At 38.7% G+C, this 25,400-nt stretch overlaps 3 protein-coding genes across 8 annotated transcripts; all 3 read left to right on the forward strand.

The window, feature by feature from the left end:
* Positions 1-1,574: 1,574 nt before the first annotated feature.
* On the forward strand, positions 1,575-8,047 carry LOC131329695 (protein NARROW LEAF 1). 3 transcript variants are annotated; one of them, XM_058363008.1, is made up of 6 exons: positions 1,575-1,831; positions 2,641-3,239; positions 3,491-3,634; positions 4,492-4,732; positions 5,335-5,835; positions 7,356-8,047. In XM_058363008.1, the coding sequence occupies exons 2-6, from the start codon at positions 2,748-2,750 to the stop codon at positions 7,763-7,765; spliced, it is 1,788 nt and encodes a 595-aa protein (XP_058218991.1). In that variant the 5' UTR covers positions 1,575-1,831; positions 2,641-2,747; the 3' UTR covers positions 7,766-8,047. The 3 variants fall into 3 exon arrangements, with proteins under 3 accessions (XP_058218991.1, XP_058218993.1, XP_058218992.1); XM_058363010.1 differs by having other exon boundaries at positions 1,737-1,831; positions 2,757-3,239; XM_058363009.1 differs by having other exon boundaries at positions 1,743-1,831; positions 2,748-3,239.
* Positions 8,048-10,317: 2,270 nt separating this feature from the next.
* Positions 10,318-17,208, forward strand: LOC131329718 (serine/arginine-rich splicing factor SR45). The gene is made up of 12 exons (XM_058363061.1): positions 10,318-10,711; positions 12,708-12,776; positions 13,477-13,565; positions 14,504-14,550; positions 14,639-14,719; positions 14,810-14,975; positions 15,065-15,305; positions 15,385-15,450; positions 15,568-15,684; positions 15,977-16,043; positions 16,128-16,159; positions 16,891-17,208. The coding sequence occupies exons 1-12, from the start codon at positions 10,503-10,505 to the stop codon at positions 16,952-16,954; spliced, it is 1,248 nt and encodes a 415-aa protein (XP_058219044.1). The 5' UTR covers positions 10,318-10,502; the 3' UTR covers positions 16,955-17,208.
* A 1,317-nt stretch (positions 17,209-18,525) lies between these two features.
* Positions 18,526-21,796, forward strand: LOC131329707 (uncharacterized). 4 transcript variants are annotated; one of them, XM_058363042.1, is made up of 3 exons: positions 18,526-18,769; positions 19,461-20,583; positions 21,189-21,796. In XM_058363042.1, exons 2-3 carry the CDS (start codon positions 19,533-19,535, stop codon positions 21,569-21,571), a joined length of 1,434 nt encoding a protein of 477 aa, XP_058219025.1. In that variant the 5' UTR covers positions 18,526-18,769; positions 19,461-19,532; the 3' UTR covers positions 21,572-21,796. The 4 variants fall into 4 exon arrangements, with proteins under 4 accessions (XP_058219025.1, XP_058219028.1, XP_058219027.1 ...); XM_058363045.1 differs by having other exon boundaries at positions 18,537-18,769; positions 19,492-20,583; XM_058363044.1 differs by having other exon boundaries at positions 18,548-18,827.
* Positions 21,797-25,400: the final 3,604 nt, after the last annotated feature.

The following is a 25,400-nucleotide window of genomic DNA, read 5'->3' on the forward strand; positions in this document are numbered from 1 at the left end:
AGCCAAGAGTTGCGTTCTTGGTTCGGTTTGATGGGCCTCAAGTCCGTTTAACTTGGATGGCTTTGCTTTGTTTGGATTGCGTTTTGAAGAAAATTTCAACTCAAAAAATACTCATTATCTCTACTTTCAATCATTACTCACATTTATTTCTAATCATTATTCTCATTTCTCTATCTATTTCTCTCCAATCATTACATCTACTTCCAATCACTACTCTCATTTATCTCTCCACTCTTAACCCTACAAAATTTCTCAAAAACTCATCCAAACACAGCATCAATTAGGCTCAAAGAGGTGTGTCTTTGGGCTATCAAACCAGTTTTGTAATGGGCCACGGCCTTTATGGGGATAATCTAATAAAATCCAACTTTACCTTGTGGGTGGAGGATACATCTTCTTGGACTAAAAAGAGAAGGGTGCGTGTCAAAAAGAAGAAGAGAAGAGTGCAGTTTTTAATGAGGTTTAGCTTCGGCTCGGTGTGGTGGGGTCCTCTATAGATACTGATGTGGTATAATGGGGTAACACTTCTTGGTAATTAACAGGGTACCCTACCTGCACTTTGAGTTTTAGCAATAAAAAAAGGAGTAATGGTTACGAGATCAATTATATACTCTCTCCATCCTCATTTTGCAGAAATGTTACACACACAGCAAAAGTGCACAGATTTTTTGTAGGGCCCACTACGGATCCCACACAAATAATCCAAGCCGTTCATTAAATGTAAAACATTTTTTCAAGGGCCTTCTCAAAAAATCAGCTTAATCCAACATCTATAAGTGCTCGATTCAATCATCTAACTTTTCATTTTCCTGAAATTCGAATGAAAAGTTAAATGATTGAATTGAGCACCTATGAGTATCGGATTGAGCTGATTTTTCGCGGGGAACCTTGAAAAAATGTTTTACATTTAATGAACGGCTCGGATTATTTGTGTGGGACCCGTAGTAGGCCTCACAAAAAATCTGTGCACAAAATCTGTGCACTTTTGCTGTGTGTAGCATTTCTGCTCATTTTGTTGGTCCATTATGAATTTCAACTAAAGAGATTATCATTATTGCACCTGTCATTTTAATTTTCTCTTTTTAAGATTTTAGTCTTTTAAGAAGATTATCCTTGTCTTTTTCTTATTGCTGGTAATTAATTTTAAAGGGGAAAAATAAATTAGTAAACTCATCAAATTTTGTCCATTACTTTGAAACATGTCAAAAATTTTGGGGCAACAAAAGTGTACAAATGAGGACGGAGGGAGTAGATGCTATAACAAAACTAAATTTACAATACATATTTTGGAATAGTAATTTTTTTCTTAGAAATGGTTGTTAGGATTTTTCTATAAAGAGAAATTTTCAAATCCAAGCACAACCAAACATGCCCTAGATACGCTCAAAATTTTTGTACTTTAGTTTATACTACTACCAGTACAGTATTAATCTCGAATTTAAAAAAAACAAATTTAAAGATTTATCTCGGGCCCACCCAAAGCAATTCGCACTGATCTCCTAATGATAGTAATCCAAAAAAGATTACTACTCCATTAAAACCAAATTGCCAAATTGTCTCGTCAAACCAAACTTGTCTCGTCAAACCAATCCAACGGCAAGTACGGAGAGCCCATCCTTAGCACGGTGAGCCCGTTCGTAGGATAGCAAAGCAAATACTCTCTCTTTCTCTCTCTCTCTCTCTCTCTCTCTCTCTCTCTCTCTCTCTCTCTCATGCGATTCAACTCTCTTTCCTCATTGTTTATGGTGGCTTTCACTCTTAAATTTTTTTAACTAGATTATTGCTCGAATAGGTTCTTGGGTGATGTGAGATAGGCTCAGGCGATTGATCAGTGAGTCCCTTTGCTGATTTTCTCCTTCAATTTTGTTTGATAGCTTTATGCATGAACTGGCCACTATGGAGTGCATTTCCTGTAAAAATCGTAATTTTGCTTCCTGGGTTTCAAAGAAAGAATAGTTATCGTTCTTCTTTGCGTTTATCTTCAAATTTTTTATTTTTTTTGGTTTCTGCTTTTCTGTTCTGGGTTGTTCTGTACAATCGTGTCTCTTACTCTGGTTCTCGTTAGACCTTGAATTGTTCCACTTTGATATTGTATTTTGTACCCATCGAAATAAACTTCCATTGTTCAATTAAAATTGAAGTTTTCTTTTTTTGAACGAAAAAATTAAAGATTTGGTTGATCCGTCTCGTGTCTCTTGATTATCTGCTTGTTGTATTTCCTACGTACTACTCCTATAAGGTTAATGTAGTAAGCCTTATCATTTTACCTACTCCGTTAGCTTGTCAATTGACAGACTCGCATACTTTTTTTAGCTGTATGGTTGGAATTTCGTTGACTATGTGAGTTGTGCTGTATGTATCTCTTTTGTGAAGAGATCCTTTCTCATACTTGATCTTTTCCATTTTACAGCTTTTATCTTTCTTTTCTCACTCCTTAATCTAGCTCCATTGTGGCATCTTTCGACTAGTTTTACTGAATTTTAATTGCGTTTAGTTTTAGTACTATACCTTTATATTGCTATAAGAATTTTTTTAGAACTGTAAGGGCATTGTAGTATAAGCTTTCCTTTTGTTTTTTAAAAGATGGGTAGATGTAGAGCTTTGTTCTTACGTTGTAATGTGGTGTGTTGAACTTGGCAGGGGTTATATCTCAGGTAAGAAGAGAGGAATAAAAGCTTACCTCCTGTAGTTTTTGTACGTTTACGGGGTATGTAAAGCGTCTAAATCTTTATATAACATTCGTAAAGATGGAGCAGACAAGGTTGAATATGAGGAGTCGCGGATCTGGTACAACCCCATCAGAGGAATCGGCTTTGGATATCGAACGAAATTGTTGTAGCCACAGTAATCTGCCGTCACTAAGTCCACCAACATTGCAACCGTATGCGTCTGGTGCACAACATTCTGAGAGCAATGCTGCTTACTTTTCTTGGCCTACTTCCAGTCGAATAAATGGTGCTGCTGAAGAGAGGGCGAATTATTTTGCCAACCTACAGAAAGGGGTGCACCCTGAGACTCTTGGCCAGCCAAAAGGGCAGCAAGCAACCACCTTGCTCGAGCTCTTGACGATTAGGGCATTTCATAGCAAAATTTTGAGATGTTACAGTCTTGGCACAGCTGTTGGGTTTCGTATTCGGCGTGGTGTTCTGACAGATACTCCTGCTATTCTAGTTTTTGTTTCCCGGAAAGTTCATAAGCAATGGCTCAGCCCCATCCAGTGTCTACCTTCTGCTCTAGAGGTGAGGGAAGGATTTTTACGGTTACTCTTCTATCCCTATTGATTCCTTTTTTCCCTTTATGTTGTTGGGGATTGTAACCGGTGAGGGAAAATGTACTCACATTGTAACCCTTTTTGGTTTTTATTTTCCTCATCCATTGAGTCACCATTGTCTAAGCTTAACAATGGCTCTTTTTCTTGACCTTCTTGTTTGCCAGGGTTGGCAAATGTTTAACATTTGATTTGCGCTTAAGATGACTTTTACATCTATAGGGACCAGGAGGTGTGTGGTGCGATGTGGATGTGGTGGAATTCTCCTATTTTGGTGCACCTGAGCCAGCTCCCAAGGAGCAGTTATATACAGAGATTGTTGACGACCTCCGTGGGAGTGACCCATGCGTTGGTTCAGGGTCTCAGGTATTCCCAAGTACTTGTAGTTTTCTGTTCTCATACCTCTTAAGCGGTCGCTCTGTCCCCATTAATTTATTAGTATTTCTTGCACATTTCTCATTTTATTGTGGTTATAGTTTCTTGGTGTGAAGTTCTTCCATTACTACATCGAGAATAACAAAGAGCTCATAAAATCCTTGTACAGTGTATGAGTTTAGCGTACCTAGCCTGGCTGGGATCCCCTACACGCATATGCTGGGATTTCTAATGGCCTAGTTTCAGCTAGGTATTTTGGAACCAAGGGAAGTTGCCATGCTGTTGTCAAGGGTTCCCTGGTCCACTGATTACTGAGTTGCTTGTACTTAGATCTGCATGTGATCCATTTCTTGTTGCAGATAACTTCTGTCTAGTATTTATTTTTGAGGAAAAGCATATGAAACCTAATCTCATGGAAATTAATCTCAACAAAAGTATTAAGTGGTGATGAATAAAGTGGATAAATGCCTCTGGGGTGGTGCATGCTGCAGGAGACTGATAGATAAAATGATTTTGAACTGAAAAACTGCAAATCTTCATTGATTAAGATGATAAGTTCCTTGGTGCTTTCACTTGAACAGATTGGGCTTGCGTAACTTGTTCGAAATACTGGCTTGTTGGAAATCATAGGGTATTGGAAGCCTGCCTTTGTTAAGATAGATAAGTACTTTTTGAGGGCAGCATCTTGGAACATTCATTATATGTTTTATGAATAGCCAAAATTTCCATCTTCCTTTGTTGTTTGTATTTGTTTCTTCCTTGAGATGATTCTTCAAGTGAGATTATTTACGCGTCCCATATGTAATATATTTAGATACATAAGACCATATTTCAATCATTCTATTTAGGTTGCAAGTCAGGAGACCTATGGGACTTTGGGTGCTATAGTGAGGAGCCAGACAGGCAATCGACAAGTTGGTTTCCTCACAAACCGACATGTTGCAGTTAACTTGGATTACCCTAATCAGAAAATGTTTCATCCATTGCCGCCAACACTTGGACCTGGTATATACCTTGGCGCAGTGGAGAGAGCCACTTCATTCATCACAGATGAGCTTTGGTATGGGATCTTTGCAGGCATCAATCCAGGTAAAGTTTTTCAGATAACTGGTCTGATACCAGTACTTCATATTTCTGGGGGACTAGTGTCAGCTTTTATTTTGTGCTTTGTGCTCTTGAAGCCTATATTTTCTATGTGTCGGACTTGGTTTTTGAATGCTTTTTTCATCGTTGCCTTTCTTAACCTTGTTGAAGGAAAAATCTTCCTGAAACAAGTTTAAGGGTGGTTGTAATTTTTTTGCAGTAGGGAAACTACTAATAGTTCTAACTTCTAAGTGGTTACATGACTCCAACTGGAGGGTTCTATCCCAGTGCGTGCACTTAAATATCCAAGCGCCAAAACCATCTGGTGTAGCCCAGTTGTTTTAACTACAATGTTGCACTCTGGGTCAAACTAGTCCCACCTAAAGATTTACTCTTTTGATAACTGAACCAACTAGACAGAAAGATGCTCATTGGGACTCTATGTCCTACTCATTATCTGGGCTAGATGCATTTTAACTTGATCATTTCCTCCATACCTATCTTCTACTGCTTAACATCTGCACTGAAGATTTTTGATGATCTAGGCCAGTTTGACCTTTCACTGCATATACATTATCCTGATTATATTGCAATTTTGTCACTCACAGAGACATTTGTGAGAGCAGATGGGGCGTTCATCCCTTTTGCTGATGATTTTGACATGTCCACTGTAACAACATCAGTGAAAGGTGTAGGAGAGATAGGAGATGTAAGAATCGTAGACTTGCAGTCTCCAATCAATAGTCTTGTTGGAAAGCAAGTGATGAAGGTTGGAAGAAGTTCTGGGCTGACAAATGGAACTGTTTTGGCTTATGCCCTCGAGTACAATGACGAGAAAGGGATATGTTTTCTAACTGATTTTCTGGTTGTGGGTGAGAACCAACAAACGTTTGATCTTGAAGGAGACAGTGGAAGCCTAATCATACTAAAGGGTGGGAATGGTGAGAAGCCTAGGCCAATTGGGATCATATGGGGTGGAACTGCTAATAGGGGTCGGCTTAAGTTGAAAGTTGGTCAACCTCCGGAAAATTGGACAAGTGGGGTCGATCTTGGGCGCCTACTCAACCTCCTTGAACTTGATCTTATCATAAGTAATGAAGCACTAAAAGGTATCTCATTTCCCCTAAAGGTTTGGTTCCTTTATGCTCTGATATTTGCTACGATACGTCATCAATGATTCCTTGCCTTTGTATGTTCACTTCTCAGTTCTATTTGCGCCGTTACAGTAGTAATTCAAGGGGACTAGTGTTGCACATTCTTTTCCTTTTTTGTCCATGCTCATACTTGTGTTTTCCTTGAATAGTGTATCTAGTCTATTTCTTCTTGTCCATGTTGGTCATATCATTTGACTAGTGATAACAATGTACTCTTGACTCCGCTCATTCAACGGCTGGGTTTTGAGCTCTAATAAACATGTACATGGACATACAAAGCAACATGGATGGATGCCAACCCACTGATTTCCAAAGAAATGCAGGACATGACATGCCGAGGACACATTAGACATGTTTATTTATGATTTAATGTATATCTCGATGTTACATTTGTGATTATGTGGGGGTGTGTTCCGGTTCTGCCTCTAAATCTTCTAGATGGGACGGGTCTGATCTGAGCTCTCTCTCTCTGAGACCTTCTTAATCTTGCAAATCCAACCATCTGCTAGTGCTGAACCGTCTGTACGCAGCTGGAAGGCACTCCAAAGCCAAGAGAGAAAGGGTACAGAGCTTCTTTAGCAAGATAATAACAATGCAGTTTTCTGGGGTTTATTCTATACCTTATATAGGGAGACCGTACTTAGGCTCCAAGTAAGCTCGTTCTAAGCTGGGACCTTTCATGACATCACCAATAACCATTTTTGGGAATAACTTCATGCATGATGGCTGCCAAATGACATGTAGGCAGATGCCACATGGACAAGCCATTCCACTTGGTGCCAGCGTGGCTACACCCTGTCACCAATGTTACCGAACCAGGTCATTTCCCAACACCTTGCCCCACTTGTTGTTTAACGGGCCGAACTGGACATCAAGCAGGCCAGGGGCCTTTCTTGTTGGGCTCTTGGGCTTAACCTGATGAGCCTGGGCCACGTGGCGCCCGACATTTGGCCATCTACTGATTGTTTTATACACTGATAAGGAAAAATGCAAATAAAACTAGGTTAAACTAACTAGGATATATATTCCGCAATCTAAAAGAATCCATATTTTGTTTTATTGTTGGTTCGGAAAATAGTTTTTCCAAATTTAGCGTACTTCATGTAGGACCAAGTGATGGAAATGTGCATTCCTAAGTTTCCAATGTGTGTGTGGTTCTAGAAAAGCACCATTAAGGACACGCTTGAACAGGTGTTGGACATGTTGTGCAAGAGTATTTGACGATTGTCAGTGTCAAACTGTCCTTGCTTCTTAGATTTTGAGGAACTCTCTTCATTTTAGTTGGTTTAGTTAGCTGTCTACTTACTAGTTTATCATATCTTAGAATATATAACCCAGTTATGAAGGGGGAGAGAACATGCTTTGTAGACCTGGAGGAACTATAGCAGTGAAATGATAACTAATGTTTGTTTCCTTTGCTTTGTGTAACTTTAATCTCTCCTGCTGATAATTTGTATAATTCGTGTTATTTACAGTGGCAGTGCAAGAACAGAGAGCTGCTTCGGCAACTGCAGTTGGCTCGACAGTTGGTGATTCTTCGCCTCCCGATATAATGCTCCCAAAGGACATAGTTGAGCCTCTTGGTCTTCACATTCCTCATATCCCGTTGGAAGATGGAGCTGGTGTCCTGGATATCAACTCATCGCCGGTCGAAACTGAGTTTGAATCAGAAGATAAGGTCAAGGCGGGTCCTAGTGTTGAACATCAGTTTATCCCCAGCTTCAATGGAAGGTCTCCACTTCACCAGAACAATAAACTGGATAGGATGGCATCTGAGAATCTCTCTGCACTCAGAGCTGACCCTGATGAGGATCTCTATGTTTCTCTGCAGTTGGGTGACAATGAACCCAAGAGAAGGCGGTCCGAACCCTCGACAAGTACATGAAACTTTAGGTTTTGAACTACAATTTCTAAATCTAAATCAGTTTTTAGTTGTGGTTGGAGCTAGGAGAACTTTTGATTTTGTGTATGGTGGTTTGGTGTTGTGACTTCCTTTCTGCACTGGGATACGCAAGTCTCTATCCACTTGGATAGGAAAATATTTGGCTTTAACGTCCCAAAAGGATTGACATTGTACAACTTCATAAACTACGAAGCACGGAACTTCCATGATGGAAGTAGCCTTTACCGTTAGGGAAATATAAGAACCATGTTTATGAAGCTTTAACAATTCCAGAGAGAGCATTTTTCATTCATTGTGAAATGCTTATTTTGGATTTTACACTAGGCTAATTCGTCAAGTCAACTCGGTGTGGGCAATGAAGTATCTATATTCTATTTGTTTAGTTGTAAGAGGTGTCCGGGCCAATCTATCTGCATCTCACCAATGTCCGGTCTCTCAAAGGCAATAATATGTGATGCCAGCGGAGGCCATAGTTTTGAGGTGATGGCGCGGTAGATTAGAAAACTAAGAGTATTCTCAGCTTACTATGGTGTTACCGGTGGTAGTAGTAGTAATGTATACAAATTACAGTGGTGGTGGTGGAAATCCGGTGGTTAACTTGATTTAGGTGGTGGACTGTGGAGGGGTGGTAATAGTGGTGGTGAATTGATGGTGTTGGTGAAATGATGACGGCGGAGGTGGTAGTGGTGAATGTGTTGTCATTGTGGTGGTAAAGTAAAATGATGGCGTAGATAGTGAATTGATGATAGCATTGGTGGTTGTGGTGAATGATGGTGGTTCTTAGGGTGGAGAGGTGCTGTTGGTGGTTATGTAGTGGTGGTGGTGGTAGAGGAGTGAAAATGTGGTGGTGGGGTTGCAAGCGCCTCAGGCGCAATCCGGGAGTATTGAAAAAAGATTCAACGCACCTCAGGTGCAATTGGATGCGTCCCAGACGCATTAACTTCAAATTCAACGCACCTCATGCACAATTGAATGCGCCCTGGAAACATTACCTTCAGATTCAATGTGTCTCGGGCGCAATTGAATGCGCCCCGAGCGCATTACCTTTAGATTCAACACGCCTCAAGCGCAACTAAATGGGCCCTGGACGCGTTCCACAACAGATTAATGCTCCTTAGGAGCAATTAAGCTGCGCCCCTGGCGCATTTAGTCAAGTTTCAATTTTCTTGTGTGTTTGTTTTTTATCGAGACTTCTAAATAACTTCAAACTTCGTGCAATCGGCTTGAGAACCTACTATTATGATCAACTTGAAATATTACCAACAACATATAGATATGGAGAGACACGTAACCACTCCTCCTCCTCATTCACTGCCAACCTCCACCAGTACTACAACCCCCCTACCAAGATTTAAACCTACAATTATAGTTTTTTTTTTCACCATTACATACCATTCCTTCACCACTACTTTTCAATAGTTGTTAGTTTCGTCTACGGATTGAGTTCTTTAAAAAAAATGTTACTTCACAATGATATCCGTGTCAACAGTGCTCCTACACTACATGATATTTTTTACGGGGCAACTCGTGGTGGCTTGTCAGATCTGTAGTTTTTCGAAGTTCACTGGTGCGTTCATATTTGGTTGGAGTCCATCTGATCGTCTGCGATTGGACTCCATTTGATCGTCTGGGTATTTGTTGTCTTTTATCTTTGACTAACACTTTATCTTTTTTGAAACTGCTCATTCTAGGTATGAATATACAGCAAATTGTGAGTACCGTTGTTTGTGTGTTGTCTTTTATCTTTGACTAACACTTTTATCTTTTTTGAAACTGCTCATTCTAGGTATGAATGAATATACAGCAAATTGCGAGTACCGTTGTTTGCGTGTTGTCTTTTATCTTTGACTAACACTTTTATCTTTTATGAAACTGCTCATTCTAGGTATGAATATACACCAAATTGTGAGTACCGTTGTTTGCGTCAGGCTCAACGTCTAGGTCAGGGTGAAGATGATTAGTTTAGCTTTGTCCAATATTTTTGTAAAGACCCCCTGTTATGGAGCTATTATTTATGTAATCTTCTCTATTTTGTAAAAAAAAAAAAACACTACCTCAACTACCACCACACCATGTCGTGAATATTTTAAATTTAGAAATTCAAGAATTTTCATATTCTCATACTTACTTTCCCCTTTCTACCACTTGACAGCTAAGTCTAACCCTTTGGTGAGATTTATTGAACATGGCCCAAATTCATTGATTAGACAAGAAAATAATCTATCTTATATCGAATTCGGCTCCGTTTGTTTGGGTATTTTACTTATTTTTTGGCGTTTGGTTGTGCAAAAAACAAAAAAATATTTTATTAGGTAAAACATTTTACTTTGAAACAAACAGAGCCGAAATTTGATCTATTTGAATCGTAAAATTGAACATGCTCATTTGTTTCCAAACCAGTCACGAAAAATTCCGTAATCCATTGAGCTAATATAAATTATTGGAATCTTGTAAGTTTAATTACCTCTACTTTTTTTTTTTTTTAATATCTTTGGGATCCGGATTTTGTATTCTAGCCAGTTTGAGCTCACTTTGTCACAGGCCATGGATCTGGCTGGGCCTGATCGGTCCACTCAAGCATTATTTGCACGAACAGGCCCATTAAATGCTTTTGATTGGCGTAGTTAATCGATTCTCTCTCTCTCTGAGCTCTCTCGTTCGCTAGGGTTTTCCAAGGGTTTCGTTTATCACTATAGTGTGTGGTCACTGTGAACCAGCTATGGCGAAACCAGGCCGAGGTCGTCCGGCGACTCCGTCGGGGTCCGGTTCAGGTTCTTCCCGGTCTCCGTCTCGCTCCCGGTCCAGGTCCACTGGCTCCGACTCTCGCTCCAGCTCGCGCTCCCGATCTCATTCGCGTTCCGTGTCTTCTTCTTCTGTATCTCGCAGCGCCAGTTCTCGTAGCCGAAGCCCCCCTCCCCAGAGAAAAAGGTCCGTCCCTCATGCCAATATCCATATCGCACGTTTGTACGTTGTATGGTTATCTCTGAGTAGTGATTTGATAATTGATAGTGTCCCAGGCGGGCCGTTGGATACGTATTAGTGCAACTAGAAATTATGTTAAGATTTTGGATCATATAGAGGGAAGAGAAGCTCTGTGATTGTAGTTATAACATTTTGGATTTCGTGTATATATAGGTATACATACGTATCCACACATACACACAATGTTTTGGGCTATTTTCAGCATGCCTAGTTTTTACTCTGTTTATTTCAGGAATGGCAATTGTTTTTTTTTTTACAAATAGGGTTTCGTGGTTGGTTGCTTTTTTACAAATAGGGTTTCGTGGTTGGTTGCAACAGCCAAACTGATGGCGGTGAGCGTAAGCAGCGGTGGCGTTGTAGTTTTAGTTCGGAGGCATGGCGGTGAGCGTAAGCAGCGGTGGCGATGTAGTTTTAGTTCGGAGGCACCTTTAAAGTGGAAAACGGTTTCAGCCAAAATCAAACTCTTATTCAGTGACCTCAGTTGACCTTGATAAACATGTATCTTGAGTTTCATTTTCGTAGGTTTTGGTGCTCGAAGCAAGGTACAAATTGTTCTTTGTCGATGTCTTGGTAACACTTGTCCGCGAGACTCCTATCTTTTAGCCCCTCCTAGCATAGTTGAAAGTTGAAACCTGAAAGGATATTATAGAGCTGCTTAGGAAAGCCAGACCCGCTAGCTAACATAGAAGTCGATTCCCAGATAGGTTGGAATGCAAAATTCCGTTACAATAGAACACATAAGTTTTCTTAGGAGCTATTTCCCACCAAAGCCAATGGAGAGCGAGCTCTAGCCGTCTTTCACATGGGTTTTCGATCCTGTCCTTGAACCTTGTTGGCTTGTTCTTCCACCCCTGGCTTTTGGTGCTCATTGTGCTCTATATGAATGATGACCTAGTTCACAACTTCGTTCATTTTCTTTTCTTTCTTTTTTTGTACTTCTGAATGTGTTATTTAAGTGCCTATGGGTTTCCGCAGGGGTGGAGCCCCTCTACCCCCAAATTTTCTATATTTTTAGTGACGTTTGTGTATTTAAACTAGTTATGATGTAGATAGAAAATTGGCCTTTAAAATTGTATATAAAGTTAAGTTCGCTCCTCAATTCCAATAATGTGACATTTACCTTGAAAATTTCTCTTAATCAAATTTGCTCCTCAATTCCAATAATTGTTTCATAAAATATAATCAAATTTGAGTAGTATTTGAGTATGTGGTTACTCTAATTACTAGAAGAAAAGAACATATCAATTTCCTTAACATATTATACATGAAAGTGAAGAATGTGCGGTAATGAGAGTTCATTAATTAGAGTTTATCTCTATCAATTTGGCACCTCCGGACAATGATTTTCTTGGTTCATGAAGCTACTTGTGTTTTCCCAATGAATTGGAATGGCACATCTGATAATTTATTTGATTGGGTATCGATTTAAAAGTAGATTGTCTGGTCGGCATATGCTGAGCCAATAATAACATTGGTTGCCATTTAAGTTGCTGGCCTTTGGAAATGTGAATTCTTTGCTGTCCATTTTTTGTGACTAGTGTGTTTATCTTGACCGCATGGTTACGGGAATTTGTATGTTGGTTGTGGTAGGGTGGGGGTCGTCGTCATGCAGGATAAATGAGGAATATTATGTGCAATGACCGACGAAAACAATGAGCCGTAGCATTCTGATTAGTTATTTGTGATGCATGCTATTGCTCTCTTCTAGTTGTTGTATCGTCGCTGTGATGAGATGCACACTAGAAGGTTGTGGATTTTGATACCTTATTTGCTTAGTGATAGTAATCAATGCCGTGCACGTTTCTTTTGCAGAAGCATTACTTTTTACCTGATTTGTCCATTTTTAATGTATTTTTTGTGTTCCCCCCTCACGTTGCCCTTAATTTCAGTCTAAATTCTTTATTAAATTTTTCTGCATTTTGATCATGATTGTTGTCTGCAGTCCGGTTGAAGGAGCTAAGCGAGGTCGTTCCCCTCCACCACAATCGAAGAAAATTTCTCCTCCCCCAAGGTAAGGTTGTGTCTATAATCAGTTATCATTCATGAGTAAATTCCATGGATTTAAATTTCTATTCCCTTATTCTAATAACACGTTGATTTTTGGAAAGTGTTGTAAGTTGTAACCTTTTGAAACACACGCTTTTCATCCTAAATAATTCTTTGTGAGAATTGGAATACTCGAAAAGTATTCTGATATGTAGGAAATTGTATCTAACTAGTCTATTGTATATGTGCTGGCATTCCGAAGCTTGAAGCTGACAGTTAAACAACTCGACTATTTCGGTATTTCCATTTGTGTATGAGGAGATAATTTATTTGACATCTGATAATCGTCAATGGTTTGGGATTGAAAGCTTGACATATGGGCGCATGTGCAGTAAGGAAGCCTGGATGCATTTTGTTTTGAGATATGTTATTCACAATTGTAACGGAGTATGCTGTTCAAAAAAAAAAAAAAAATTTCCAGAATTGTAATGGAGTAAGAGGCTGCCTCCTGTCCTACTTCCCCACAGTTGATTAAATTGATTTTGTGGGTTTATGTTTATGACTCACTGAGTGAATACATTTTGGGTCTCTAGAAATAGTACTTCGGGTTTGTTACATTGTGAATGGAATGATTTGCCATTCCGTTATTTCTTGCCATATTCATGCTTTAGTTAACCTCCTGTTTCACTTGTGTTATGGCCCAAATTGTTGTCCTTTTATTTCAGGAAACCATCTCCTGTACTCCAGTCGCTTGAACTTCATGTTGACCAGCTCAGCAGGAATGTGAATGAAGCCCATCTTAGAGAAATATTCAGTAAGTTCTGTACTTCTATTCTGGTGTATGGAGTACTGAGTATGTTTTAGTTCGCTGCAATATGATTTTCTGAGTTTTAAATCTCTACAAATCCTTCCCATTTACTGTATAATCTTAGCAATAGAAATCGTATATGGGATTACTTGCTTGCAGTGGCCTGTGGGACGAATTTATTTTCCAGCTATGTCGCACACTGTGAGTTTATGTCCTTAGATTAAGGTCTCTTTATGTTGATTTTCGTCCTTTTATGTTAAATGATGTGGACAAACAATGTGAATTTGAATGGGGATGATGCAGTGAATACTTAGATAGTAAAGTGCGTCCATGTTCCATACCTTTTGTGCTTATACATAGAGACATATGTGCATGCACATGCATTTTGTCCACCTGTAGTTACAATCATGACTTGTGAGTTCCTCCAGTCCGACATTGACATTTCTATCTAATTAAGGGGCATTCTGAATTGCACATTCTTAACCATGACTGTTTGTGAGGTTATCAAGCAGACATAATGATATGACAATAAGTAATTGGGTTTGACTATAATCTGTTGTAAACTTGTAAGTACAGAACAATTGTAAATTTCACTGATGAGGGAATAGTGGTATTAATAGGTCTTACACAACGAGTATCTTATTTGGTATGAGCTGGGCTGCTAAGGGTTGAACACACGCAATTTGTGGTATACTGGTATATCAGCATAGTCTAGATCTTAGAATGTATGAAGCTACTTCTTTACTCAGTTGTGTTGCAGTTGGAAGATTGCTATTAGAATATTAAGTTTTGACATTCAACTATTCTTTGGGGATTTGCAATCTCAAACGCATGGCAAATTGGCTCATATCTAACTATCGAGTTGTGACTTCTGAGTTAGTAATTCATATTTGAGCTTCAAATGGTGCAATTTTGATTTTGTTTTGCTTCTTCCTTTTCTGCAGGTAACTTTGGAGATGTTGTAAAAGTGCGGCTGGCAATGGATTCTGCTGTAAGTGGTTTCAATAGCATGCCCGATCATGGAGCAGAAATAAGATTTCTTTTGGAAGACGGACATAGATTTGTTTTCATGTTTGCAGGTTAACCTTTCAAAAGGATACGGATATGTGGAGTTCAAGATGAGAGCTGATGCTGAAAAAGCCCAGATGTACATGGATGGGGTATGTTTCGATTAAGATGTGGTATTACAATGTTTACTATAATCTAGGCATATCATGTCTTCAAATTTTATGTTAACTTCTTTAGTGCAGGCCCAGATTGATGGGAATGTTGTTCGAGCAAAGTTTACATTACCCGAGAGGAAGAAAGTATCACCACCACCTAAGGTGGTTGCCGCTGCACCAAAGAAAGATGGTCCAAAAATTGATGCTGTTGGTGCTGATGTTGAAAAGGGTGGACCAAAGCGGCTGAGAGAATGTATGTCCCTGGATGTAGTTATATTATTGTGGAGTAATTAGTTATGTTGTTTCCAGTGTAGTAGTACTTATTCAAATTCATACTATCAGCTCCTCCCCCTCGCAAGCCTCAATCCCCCTTGCGAAGGAGATCTCCTGTCGGACGAAGAGGTGGATCTCCCAGACGAAATCCAGACTCTCCTCCTGTTCGTCGTCGTGTGGACTCTCCTGTTCGTCGTCGTGGAGAATCTCCTTACCGCCGAGGTGAAACACCTCCTAGGAGGAGGCCTGCATCTCCAGTGCGAGGTCGTTCACCTTCCTCTCCACCAAGAAGGAACAGATCACCAGCGAGGTTTGCTATTGTTGCACTACGACTTTTTATTTTTCTGTTTGGTCGTGGTATCTATTGTATTAATTAACCTTTCAAATAGGGCCTCGCCCCGGAGGATACGTGGCAGTCCTGTGCGTAGAAGATCTCCTATTCCACCAAGGCGCCGGTAATACTGACTTTCAATTGTTCCACCGTAGCATTGTTATGGTAGCACCGTAACATTCTCTAGTTCTCGTGGTTATCTCGGATTCTATAGTGGTGACTGGAATTTCTATGCTGGCAGTTCCCCTCCCAGACGAGCTCGAAGTCCGCCTAGAAGATCTCCTATTAATCGCAGACGAAGCCGCTCTCCTATTCGAAGGCCTGTGAGGTCAGGCTCAAGATCAGTCTCTCCAAGGAGGTAACTTATGAATGTGCTGTTATAATTATATGAATTTCTTTATTTAATTTGTGATGTGCCTTTTTTTGACGTTATTTGTTAAATACGGACTCATTTTGGATGCAAAACAAACGCAAGGAAAAGTTCTCTTTTGAGGTCGTGGTATATGTCATGCTCTGATACTTTTGTACCTTTGTAGTTAGGGGTCACTATGTTGCTTGTCTGGGTAGGATTCTGGAATGAAGGTGGTTTAGAACTTTAGGTCTACCTATTGTTGTTAACCTTTCTAAGTAGTTGCATTTGTTTACAACAGAGGTAGAGCACCAGTTGGAAGACGTGGGAGGTCATCCTCATACTCCGGATCGCCTAGTCCACGCAGGGTTGGTATCTGAAGATGTCTTAGAATGATATTACCCTTATTGAGCACCCATCTAATGTAGCTTCATCTTTTCTGATTTTGGCAGGTAGCACGAAGGATATCTCGCAGTCCTAGAAGGTATTCTCTCATCTCCAGGAATGGTTCTTTGTGTCTATGAAACCATAAAATTAGATGAAAAATACCTAGAGGGGGTGCAGATTCCCTCAAGAATTCAGCATGACGGTAAAATGTGCCAATTCAATGTTTCTCGTTATGATATTACTAAATGCATCCAATATGTGCTTGTCTGTAATTACCAAAGTGTATTGTATTGTTGGGGTTGTGATGTATCTACAAGTGAGGATGCTGAGATCTATAACCACATTCACCTCGAGTGCGTCAATTGTGATGTTTCAAGAGTGTTTGGACGACCTAGATGACCTTTTTTTTTGCTAAGCAATCTAGATGACCTTTTAAAAAAGTAGGATTGACAGAAGATGTATAGTAGTTAAGATTTGACATTGTTGCATTTTCTGAGGTACTAAGAGAAATGAAGGTTGATGCTCAGTTCATTTTATGTAGGTTCATTTTATGCATATTGAGATTTGACATATTGTTTGGGGACTGCTGTACTGGGGAAACCTCGTGCTTAACCAGTAAAATCTGTGATCAATTGGCAGTATCCCAGCACCTCTTGTTTCCTAGACTTTATAGGTTGGACTTGGGACACATCCTAGGACTAGGGCGCTAGTTTTTGTGCAGTTTGTTCGTTTTTTTACTGTGGTTAAAATTACAGTTTAGTGACTGTTGATTCACTTGCTGTTGTTTTCCTGCTCATAATATTCTAATGAATGGCGGTTTCTGCATAGGCCCTTGAGAGGGAGAAGCTCTAGCAAAAGCAGCAGCAGCAGCTCACCGCCTCGTAAGCCATGAGTTATGAATGACAAAGCTTTGCACTTACAGCGCGTTGTCTATGTAACTACTATTTGTCAATCGTAGCTATGACTTTCCGGAGAATTATGTTATGGTTGGTTTTTGAGTTGTCTAAATTGAGATTCTGTACCATGTGCTCCTGTTTTCAACTTTTGGTGATGAGGATCCAAAAAAAAAAAAAAAACTTTTTGTGATATTATTGCTGAAAGACATTGAAATGGACTTGTTAATGAAATATTTTATGACTTGTTACCCGTTTGATATTTTTTTGGATTAGTGAGAGTGACTCCTTTCTAGGTTTTGCTGGATGGCCTTCTTCTTCTTCTTCCATTGTTGAGGTGGTGCAATTTTCATTTTCTGAGAAGAAGCTTTTGCTTTACTACTTTGCGGGTCTGAGGTTTGGCTTACAATGGCAGAAGGGTTGTTTTGGAATATACTACTAATAATTAAAACAGCTTTGATCTGTTAATGAAAGGTGCATAATCCTATAAATTTCTATTAATGTAGCATAAGAACGGGAAAACAAAATCACTTTACAGTTCCAAAAAAGCTTTCTGAAAAATTGGATGTATAAGCCACCCCTCTAATTTTTATGGGAAAATCAAAATAAATTGACAGACAACTTAGTTGTTGTGACAAAAAATGAATTATGGTCTTCGCTCCGCGCGGTGATACCAACGTTACAGTGGGACAAAATTTTCCACTAAGAAGTGAGATGAAGGGTCCGTTTGGAACTTGTGCAAAGGAAAGGATAAGAAAGAAAAATGGCTAAGCAGAAAAGTGTGAAGAAAATGTACTGTGCTCAAAATGTGATTTCACTTTCTTCCTAAACCAAACCTGGGGAGGGGAAAAAATGAAGAATTGTGAAGAAAATGTAGAGGAAAGTATTGTGCTTAAAATGTGATTTCACTTTCTTCCTAAACCAAACCTGGGGAGGGGAAAAAAATTCATTTACCTTTCTTTTCCCTTTTTCCCCCCTTAAGATCCAAACAAAGCCTAAGTAGTTTTAATGTGTCAAATTTCTCATCTTAGGGAGGGATTATTACCAAATGATGTCATCGTTATGCTTAATATTTACTCATCAAATCAGAGTTTGAACAATCTTTGACAAGAAAAGAAGATTGCTCATGAAATTAAAGTTAGAAGTCTGAACAATTATAGACAAAGAAAGGAGAAAACTTGTGTTTAGATTTATTTGACGCTTTGTCAAAGATATGCGATTAATCAATGTGCAATGTCACGTTATATAACTCTCAAATGTTAATAAATAGTAGTATCCTCAAATAGGAGTATTCTTCAACACCTTCCATTCATGTCCCAGCTAAATAATTACAAGACGTTCGCTTGCTTTTGGGTTGATTAATCTAAAAAATTCGATGAATGATTAATTTTAAAAATTATAACAAAGGTTTAGATAAATAACTACAAAAGTTTAAAAAAAAAAAACATCGGAAAAAAGTAGTACTACTACTAAACAGAAAAGTTTCGAAGAATGGGGGCCAAATTCCAAAATCGTATCGGAGGTCAACATAAGATTCCCCTACAAATATTGAAGTCGTAAAAATAATTTCATTGGAAAGAGGCCTAACTCGTACTAGTAGACTGGCCAGGGCGGAAAAAGTACACCCGCAAGGCCGCAACCGTGAAGTTTTTCTTCCTCGTCTTCTGGGTTTCTACCTAATCCTTGTTCTTCGTCCTCTCTCTCTCTCTCTCTCTGCAACATCGGAGTTGGTTCCTCCAATACAAAGCCCTAGCAATCCTTCTGGAAGCAGGAGAATCAGTTAATTTTGCGTCGGCGGTTAAGTTCGGCTGAAGGTCAGTCCGTCACCTCTCCTTGCACATACGTGGATATATTGCTGCGAAATGTACAGATGTACGAACCTGTTTCTGTTCTTATCTGACTCTTTTTTGGCAAAATAAAAAGTTTCTGTGTTTTTCGGCTGTAGCTTATTTTGATTTCGACAAGTATTTTGGAAATGGTTATAACGGACAAGAAAACTGTGAAGGGGAATGAAGGAAATACAAATTAGCAACTTTTGGAATTTTGTGCTTTTTCTGACGGCTGCTATGGTTGAATTCGATCTAGTTCGTGACAGAATTTTATGAATTTTGATGCCTGAGATGACTTGGAAAATTCTCTCTCTTGACGCTCTGTTTGGATGGGTGTTGATTTCAAATTTGGATCCGTTTACATATGTATCACAGCATTGGATTGGGGAGTTTTATCATATGATGTAAATTTGAAAAGACTATTTAATGGGAGTGATTTGAAATACAAGGCTTGTAGTTACAAAAAGATCACAAAAATACGTATGTTCTAATCTACCTTCAACCCGATATCTACACCTCTTATTTTGTGTTGAAATCGAACACTAAATCCTTGCATTTGAAATCTACATCTGGCAAAACGGAACGTTATTTTGTTTCCTCTGCCTATCGCATTCTTCTTGTAGGCATCTGATTTTAATGCCTGCTACTAATTCTATTTTTCCCACCTTCTATGCAGCCATTAAAGTATCTTTCCTTGGTGTATGCAGCAATTTGCTTGTAACAGCATCCAAGTATTGAAAGGGCTTCCATGGCAGGCAATGACCTACCATCTTTGGCCCGTGTGAAGCTCAGTGATCTGATACCTTCTGAAGGCCTTCCGTCTGATTTGTACAAATTATCTGTTTCCACTTTGTCACAATCACTGGCTCAATATTCTGCTGCTATCATTCAACTATGTCCAACAGATGCGGCTCTTTTGAGGGCTTCTCTTGAATCTGCTCGTCTGTACTTCCATCAAAGACCATCATACCCTTCTGCGGATACGATTCAAACAAATGACTCCCGTGAGTGGTGCAAGACCTCTGGTTATTATGTGGATCCCCAACTGTGGCAAGAAACTTATGATTGCAGACCAGGCCTCACTCCCACAGAGCCTGAAAATGAAATGGAATTTCCGCCTTCTGGTTTGTCTGACATATTTGCACTGCTAGGGAAAGCTGCTAGAGACATACTGGACGCGATAAGCTTCTATTTGAATCTGCGTAGCTCTCCATTTACTGAAATACTCGATAATGTTCCCTTGAGAAATAGGGAAATTTCTTCTTCAGTACTGTCGATTTGCTGTCACGCAAGGCCTTCGTTTCAGGGAGCTCAGCACCATAATTTAACAACCCAAGAGGATGGCCAGTTAGTCATGTTTTCTGAGCATGAGCACGAGCATCAAGTTGATAAAAGCCTTATATCTCTTCTCAAGTCAGATAAGGCAGGCTTATATATAAGAGACTTTCATGGTCGGTGGGTACTTGTAGATGGTGATCTTGGTCCCCAAGAAGCCATTGTTTGTCCTGGACTTGCTCTGTATCAGGCAACTGCAGGCTATATAAGTCCTGCATTGATGAGGACAGAGATTGGTAATCTACAAGGTAACATGTTTGGGCGGTGTTCTCTGGCCTTCAAACTTATGCCTAAAGCGATGACAAGTCTTAATTGTTCAGAAATGAGAGCTGCTGGTCACGGAGTTGAACCTCAATTTCAGCTTCCGGTGCCGGTAGATGACTTCATGCAGAGGTCACACCCAACTGATCAACTCTTTAACCGGCACAATTTCCCAAGTTTCAATTTTCCAGCAGCCCAAGAAGGTAAAGAGAATTCTTTTAGTTCTTGTATTATGTAGGAATTCCCATTATGTGGGCAATTGATATGAAAGATGTTGATCTTCAGTGGAAGATGAAAAGCATTAATTATTCTGTTGTTTTACTTTTAAGTTTGTCATCGACTAGAATTTGAAGGAAAAAAAAAAAAAACAGTAGGGGCAGCCGTTCAACATCATGAAGTAGACATTCACAATTAGTTATGTTGGGCATTGTTAATACTCTGTCAAATAAGAGGACGAAAATCTTCAGGATTCTATATTGTTTTGCAGTGTGTGGTTTTGGGGGGCTGTGCGGGAGTAGTAACAATGCAAACTCCCCCAACACCCCCCAAAAGGATTAATTGGCAAACTGCCATTGTTATTGCCTTATTGGATTACTTTTTGTTTATGTTTTTTTTTGTTTTTGGTAGCGTGTTTTTTTTTTTGCTTGGCATTTGGATCGTCATTCCATTCGTTTGAATAACATGTTATTCCATTTGTTTGAATCATTTTTGCTCGGCGTTATTGTTATTGTTTTTGGTAACATGTTGAGTAGCTCTTAGTAAGAAGCTTGTAATAACAGGTCCTTGGATCGATCAAATGCTCATACAGGATCTATGAAGCCATTGTTGAGGAGGAGGAAAAATAATGCAAGATGCAAACCTCTGCCACCTTCAAAGAGATTGCGGCTTGAGGCACAAAGAGTTCTAAAGGAGAGGGTTCAGGACATTGCTGACAAGAAGGGCATAAAACTGAGGTTCTGCGCTCTGAAGGAGTGTGAGAATCACATTCGCTCACTTGATAGCCCATGTGCCAACTTAAGGGTGGAAATTGGGTGGCCACCAGGAGTACCATTTGTTCATCCGCATGATTTGCCTAACAAGGCAAAGATTGGATTTCTGGAAACTTATGAACCTGGTTGGACAGCTACTCATGATATGGAACTAAGTCTAATCGACCCTGGGCAGCCAAGTCAACATTCGGGCGAACTGTAACTGAAAGTATTGTTCCTTATTTTCTTTTTATTTTTCCTTTCAATGGACATTCGTAACTTTACGAAATGTGGTAGTTACATGCTAAATATCAAACATCCAACCATGTGCATGTGCCAGTCAAATAAGTTGCTCTTGTACGCTGTGTGATTTTGTATTTGCATCATTTGTTCTGAACAAGAAGTTTCTTCCCGTAAATGATATGTATAAAATGGAAGTTTGCAGTAATTGATCAAGGTAAAGAACACAAATTACTACTACCATGTACGGACTTCTAAGCAACTATAAACACCTATAAGATCAACCACGGTGGAATAAGCAAAACAAAAAATTGTTAAAGTAAGCAATGTTGGATCAAAAAAATGCTCACATTGGAATAACCAAACCTAGCAATCTCTTAACAACTAATCAAATTTTGGCTCTTCAATAATCGAAGCTAGCAATATTTTGTCAATAACCAAATTTTATCTCTCAATCAAGTACGCCAGCATTACACAAAAACCTTCTCTCTCTCTCTCTCAACAATGTTTTCAAAAAATAATTTTAAAAAACTGTTAACTTTTAGATTTTTTTTAATGTTTTTTCAGAAACTTTTTTTTTACAAAAAACAATTTTTTCAAAAATTTTGAAAATTGCAAGTAAATAAAGTGTGTTTTTCAAAAAACTGTTTTTGAAATTTCTACTCTTTTATAGAAAACTGTTTTTTACACAAAATCTATTTTTAAAAAACTGTATTTATAGTTTTTAAAATTTTAAAACTATTTGTGTAAATATAATTCTTTCAAAATTGTATTTACAGTTTTTAAGCGAACAAAGTGTGTGTTTTTTGAAAAACTATTTTTTTTTGAACTATTTCTAGCATAAACTGTTCTTTTTCTCCTTCAAAAACTGCTTTTTCAAAAAATATGCGTGAAATGAAGGGAAAAAGTTTGGAGGGCCCATTGGTTTTGATTATGGACAAAAAATAACCAATATGGGATTTGACATTGCTAACTTTAGCAACCTCTAAATGGATAATCAAAATCTGATATAGCATGTTTTGATTATTCACATTTGCTTATTCCACTGCTGATGCTCTAAGAGGAGATTGCAAGATTTGAATAAGCCATTTACCCTATGGTCCCTACGCATTTTTCTCTATGTATTATAAAAAGGAGTGAGTGAACTGCTCCAAAGGAACCCTCCGAGCGATACTTCACAATTGAAGGAAATACAAGTCCTATCTTAAGGTGGCTTCCAGCTCCATAAGGGAGGTAACTTGCCCGTGAGGAATACCCCATTTTGTTCCAGCTATGTATAGATTAAAAACCACAGGCACTAGCCTTTATCTTTATTTACTTCTCCTCTCTCATTAGTTCCAATATGCAACTGCAGTTGGCAACTTCATCCACCAAGTCTGCCTTGGACATTTCAAAAATTTCTGCAAAGGAAAAGGGAAGGAAAAACTTTCAAAAATTTCTGCAAAGGAAAAGGGAAGGAAAAACTTTAGACATAATGGAGATAACTAATAATGAAAGAACAAGATTAATATTGACTTACCAAGCACGTTGTAAACTTTTTCTAAGTTGTCCACAAGATCTATAAATTTGTCAATCTTAGAGCTTGTTGTAGGAGACAATCTGCTCTAAGATCTATAATATTGTGTATAGAGCACACAAAAGAAGCATAGCTTGAGCTAGCTCTCTCCGAGAAGCCAAGCCAAGATGGATTCCATTCTTGAACTTGCAGAGAGATTAAAAAAGGTTTATAAAATGCCAGGTGTAACTTATAATAGGAGTTTTTAAATATCCATCCTCAGATTTCAACCCATGTAAGTATTTATCCCCGTCATTTTGAACAGTTATGTTTCCATCCCCGTTTTTAAATAATTCTAGGATTGCCCTTTATTATATAGATACATTTACTATTATATATAGAATAAATGGCACAATATACAATCATATGAATATCTTATTAAAAAGGATAAGATAGATAATTCACCATCTAAAATGATGAAAACATAACGGAAATGGCGCTTGAGGACTATTCTTAAAGTCTCCCGTTATAATATTTGTTATATCAAATACTTTCTTTGCTTTTAAAAAAAAAGTCACTATTAACTTAACTTGTTTCTTCATCATAGCTAACGATTATCATCACTATTATCCTTTGCAGAAATTTACAATATGTCCAATCTCAATTTGCTGGATGAAATAGAAACCCAAACATACCGACTTTCAACTGTACTTTTATCGCCGTTCTTGTTGTGCTTTGAAACAAGCCGTTCTTGTTGTGCTTTGAAACAAGTCCCTGCATGAGATTTAGTTGTTGAATTTCTATAGTGGTGACTTGAATTCTATGCTGGCAGTTTGATTGTGTTTAGTTGGACAAGATTTTTGGAAGAGTGAGATTACTAAAGACAAAAGTGGGGAAGGAGATTATTCGTACTACACGTGAACTCAAACTTTTTTTTTGGCTTTTACAAATCTAGCCCCTATTTATACTACTTCATGGAAGGCACTAGGACAAAGATATTTTCATACAAGATAAATTTTGAGATAATTCTAGAATTACACATGTGGCTAATTCTCACAAAAAACTCTAATATTTGACAAGGATATTTTAGAGTTTCTAAAACTAGATATTTATCTCTTCTTCAATAATATCTTTCATCAATTGGACTTGTTTGGACTTGACTCTCTTGTGCCAAAATATTAAATTGAGTTTATGCTTCAACAACATTAATCATAATTAATATACAATTAAAAAGTAGATACACCTAATAATACCAACAAACTATGCTTGCATTTAATAAAAAATTGAGATGCAAAATTTTAAGTCTATTAACTGGGGCCTATTACATTAAGGCTTTATGTTCCCTTTGTTAGGGAAAGAAAAGTCAGGCAAAACACAATCGAAGTATGGTTCTTTCTTTTATACAAGTCCTACATTGAGTTTAAATTTCTATCAAATGGTTTGAATGAAGAGTTTGGTGAGACGAAGGCGCATGATGGCTTTAGATTTAGACCCTGATTCATCACTGTAACCTTTCACTCTTGGTTCCTTAACTGCTCATGCCATACAAAGTTAGTTTCCTGAAAATTTCACTGGTCATCCGTTGTGCACTAGGGATGGCCTTTTTCATTGGTCAGCTCATCCTTTAAGTTCTCCTCTCTGCTATTCAGTGGAAAGATGACTTTGTTGGGTATATACCATGGCCTGTAGAGGTTGTAAACGAGCCGAAGACTGCCTATTAAGTAGAGCTTATTCCTTGTTCTATCGGGGGTACAGTGAAAAACAAATGGAAGAGGCGTTCCCTATGAAGTGCAGCATCAACCAAGGGAAAAAGGTGGTCATGGCCTGTTGGCAAATTGATCCTGTGAACAGGATCACTCATTTCAATTTTTGCTGTTGTTTGTTTTTGGCCCAAAAAAAGTAAGAAACTATTGTTCTGTGTGACGAAGACACATGATGGCTTCAATTTTTAGTCCCTTATCGTTACTGTTACCTTACACTCTTGGTTCCGTAATTGCTCATGCCATACAAAGTTGGTTTCCGAAAATTTCATGAGTCATTTGTGGACCGTGGTGCGCTGATGATGGCCATTTTACTAGTCAGCTCATCGGTAAGTTCTCTCTCGCTTTCCAATGGCGAGATGACTTTGTGCAGTATATGCCATAGCCTTGTAGAGGTTGTAAACGAGCTGATGACTTGACTATTAAGTAGTGCTGGAGGCTGGAGCCGTAGCTTAATCCTAGCCCTATGGAGGGTACAATGGTGAAATTATCATGTTCACAGAATAACTGTCCCCAAGCAGGTAATAGTAGAATTGAGAGTCTGCACATGGTGGCCG

This window comes from Rhododendron vialii, chromosome 6a (genome assembly GCF_030253575.1).
Source record: "Rhododendron vialii isolate Sample 1 chromosome 6a, ASM3025357v1".
NCBI lineage: Eukaryota > Viridiplantae > Streptophyta > Magnoliopsida > Ericales > Ericaceae > Rhododendron > Rhododendron vialii.

Bases quoted from the DNA above. Each gene is read 5' to 3' on its own strand.
- LOC131329695 (XM_058363008.1), top strand. From the start codon at position 2,748: ATGGAGCAGACAAGGTTGAATATGAGGAGTCGCGGATCTGGTACAACC. The intron at 3,240-3,490 runs GTGAGGGAAGGA...TTACATCTATAG, and splicing joins GTCTACCTTCTGCTCTAGAG to GGACCAGGAGGTGTGTGGTG. The intron at 4,733-5,334 runs GTAAAGTTTTTC...TGTCACTCACAG, and splicing joins CTTTGCAGGCATCAATCCAG to AGACATTTGTGAGAGCAGAT.
- LOC131329707 (XM_058363042.1), top strand. From the start codon at position 19,533: ATGGCAGGCAATGACCTACCATCTTTGGCCCGTGTGAAGCTCAGTGAT. The intron at 20,584-21,188 runs GTAAAGAGAATT...ATGCTCATACAG, and splicing joins TTTTCCAGCAGCCCAAGAAG to GATCTATGAAGCCATTGTTG.
- LOC131329718 (XM_058363061.1), top strand. From the start codon at position 10,503: ATGGCGAAACCAGGCCGAGGTCGTCCGGCGACTCCGTCGGGGTCCGGT. The intron at 13,566-14,503 runs GTAAGTTCTGTA...CCTTTTCTGCAG, and splicing joins CCATCTTAGAGAAATATTCA to GTAACTTTGGAGATGTTGTA. The intron at 14,551-14,638 runs GTAAGTGGTTTC...TCATGTTTGCAG, and splicing joins GGCTGGCAATGGATTCTGCT to GTTAACCTTTCAAAAGGATA.